The 2744-nt window shown below is 17.8% G+C and overlaps 2 protein-coding genes across 2 annotated transcripts; both read left to right on the top strand.

Annotated features, from left to right (window-relative positions):
* Window positions 1-226: 226 nt before the first annotated feature.
* On the top strand, window positions 227-865 carry PRSY57_1247300 (nucleolar rRNA processing protein, putative; the record flags this gene model as incomplete). The annotated part of the gene is made up of 1 exon (XM_012908884.2): window positions 227-865. The coding sequence occupies one exon, from the start codon at window positions 227-229 to the stop codon at window positions 863-865; it is 639 nt and encodes a 212-aa protein (XP_012764338.2).
* Window positions 866-1403: 538 nt separating this feature from the next.
* PRSY57_1247400 (hypothetical protein) lies at window positions 1404-2066 on the top strand (the record flags this gene model as incomplete). The annotated part of the gene is made up of 1 exon (XM_012908885.2): window positions 1404-2066. The coding sequence occupies one exon, from the start codon at window positions 1404-1406 to the stop codon at window positions 2064-2066; it is 663 nt and encodes a 220-aa protein (XP_012764339.2).
* Between the last annotated feature and the right edge of the window lie 678 nt (window positions 2067-2744).

Here is a 2744-nt window from a genome sequence, read left to right on the forward strand (position 1 = left end):
AATATTATACAAAAAGATAGCTAAAAAAAAAAAAAAAAAAAAAAAAAATAATAAATAAATAAATAAATAAATATATATATATATATATATATATATTTATTATATGAACAAGCTAGCCAAAAGTAGACTTCTGTTCATATATATTTATATACATATATATTTATTTTTTTTTTTTTTTTTCTATATAATTATTACGTGTGGAATCGTTAAATTTAATAAAGATAAAATGTCGAATTTCAAAAATATAATTCCTAAGAGAACTTACCTTGAGAGAGGTCAAGCGAAGCATCGACTACATTTAGGAGAACTCGAAAAGAAGGTAGATTATGGGAAAAGAAGAGAAATTTATAAAAAGAAAAAAAAAATAGAAAATGTATTGAAGGAAAAGATTATGACTAAAAACCCAGATGAGTTTCATACAGGAATGGTTCATTCAAGGGTTACAGAAGATAATGTGTTAGTTCGAGAAGAGAAAGTTTTAAAAAAGGAAGTACAATTAAAAAATAAAAGACAAGAATTAAAAGAACAAACAAATGATCTTTATAATAAATTAAAAAAAATACATAAAAGACTTGCAAATTATCAAATGAATATACCACTTAGGTATGTTTTTAATAATTCTCATGAATTATATAATGAAAATGAAATATATACATTAAAAGCAGAAAATAAAAAATTGAAAAAAAGAGGAGATCTTATTCAAAAAAAGTATAATGGTTTAATTAATATGAAAAAAAATTTATTAGACCAGATAAGAAAACTTGACAATAAGTATATAACTACATATCATAAAGTGGATGGATATAATATTGTAACAGATAAAGGGAAAACACCCTATAGATTGTATCAACCTCGTTTAAAATGATTCACAAAAATAAAAAGATAAAAAAAGCACACGTATATATATACATATAATATATGTATATATATTTAAGGCATACATTGTGTAATGAAAATATGTATATATATATATATATATATATATATATATATTCCTTAAAGAAATTATATTTTGTTTAGTTATTTTATTTTATTTTTTTTTTTTTTTTTGTGTACATATAATGTACATTATATTTTTATTATTTATAAAAAAAAAGTCTGTATTTTGTAATAATTATTTTTTTAAAATTTTTTATTATTTAACTTATTTTATTTTTAATTAATTAAACCAACTTTGTAAATGATAAATAAAATAATAAGTGAATGCATACATTTAATTGCTATTCCTAATGGAAAGAAAAATTTATGGCATCACAAAAATGTTACAATATATATATATATATATATATATATATATATGTGATATAACACGATGATCATAGTTCAATTGATTTTACGTTATTCTTTTTTTTTTTTTTTTTATGTTTTTACGCCCTCACGAAATAAATATCCTTATGAATGAAATGAAAATTATATATGAATTTAAAAAAGAATATTATGAAATAATATTGAATGAAAATAATGCTGACGATAATGTAATTGATTTGTTTGAAAAAAATACTAATAAATGTAATATCGAAATAAAACCCTATGACGATATAAATTCAGACTTACTTGATTTTGATCAATTTAAAATGTTCAATATTGATAAGGATGATATAAAAAAAAAAAATGAGGATAAAAAAGATGAAGATAGGATAAGATATTTTTTGGATAAAGAGTCATATAACAATTCTATTGATAAGTTAAACGATAATTCATGTGATGAGTCATGTTATATAACAGACGATGAATTATGTAAGCAAATAAATAATGCATTTGATAATACATATAACAATAAATTCGTTGTAAAATATAAAGAATATTTTGAAGAGAATTCCTTTATAGTAAAAAAGGGAGACATTTATGGAGCTGATTTTTTATTATATATAACAGAACAGAAATATGCGCATTCATTATATGCTGTTTATATTATATATAAGCATTACATATTAAGAGATCTGATTAGAATATTACGAGTATCACATAGTATAAAAAAAAAGGTTATTTTGGTATTGTGGAATGAATTAAATTGTTTTAATATTTCTGATACTCTTGTGTATATCAAATCGTATAAATACAAATAGGAAAAAAAAAAAAAAAAAAACATATATATATATATATATATATATATATATATTAAATATAGATATGATTATATGCGTTCAATATACCAAATAATTGTATAACCATATGTTTTATTATATATTTTTATATTTACTATGAATATATGATGTTTATGTATTAAGAAGAATTATAATAAAAGATGAAATTTTATTTTTTTCATATATATAAAAATATATATATAATATTATTATAGGTCTTATACAGTTTAAATAAAAATACAAATATATATAAAGAAGCTAAATTTATTTAAAATAATATATATATATATATATATTGTATTTTGGGAGATTATAATTTATATACATTAAAGGTATCAAAAGTATATATTTCAAAAATATATTATATATATATATTTATCATATTATATATAATATGATATATTACTAGTTCATGTTTATATTTATAAAATGTAGAAAATTAGATTTGAAAAAAGAAAATAATATAAATATAATTTTTATTTATTTTAATTTAATTTTTTTTTTTTTTGTACTTTAATATTTTAATAATTTTATAATTTATTTTTCAATATGTTCCATATGAAATCATGGAAATATAAACTGTTATAAATATATTATTGTTACATTATTAAATTTTGGCCTTTTGTATTTTATTTTAAATAATATATATAAATGTATTAT

This window comes from Plasmodium reichenowi, chromosome 12 (genome assembly GCF_001601855.1).
Source record: "Plasmodium reichenowi strain SY57 chromosome 12, whole genome shotgun sequence".
Classification (NCBI taxonomy): domain Eukaryota; phylum Apicomplexa; class Aconoidasida; order Haemosporida; family Plasmodiidae; genus Plasmodium; species Plasmodium reichenowi.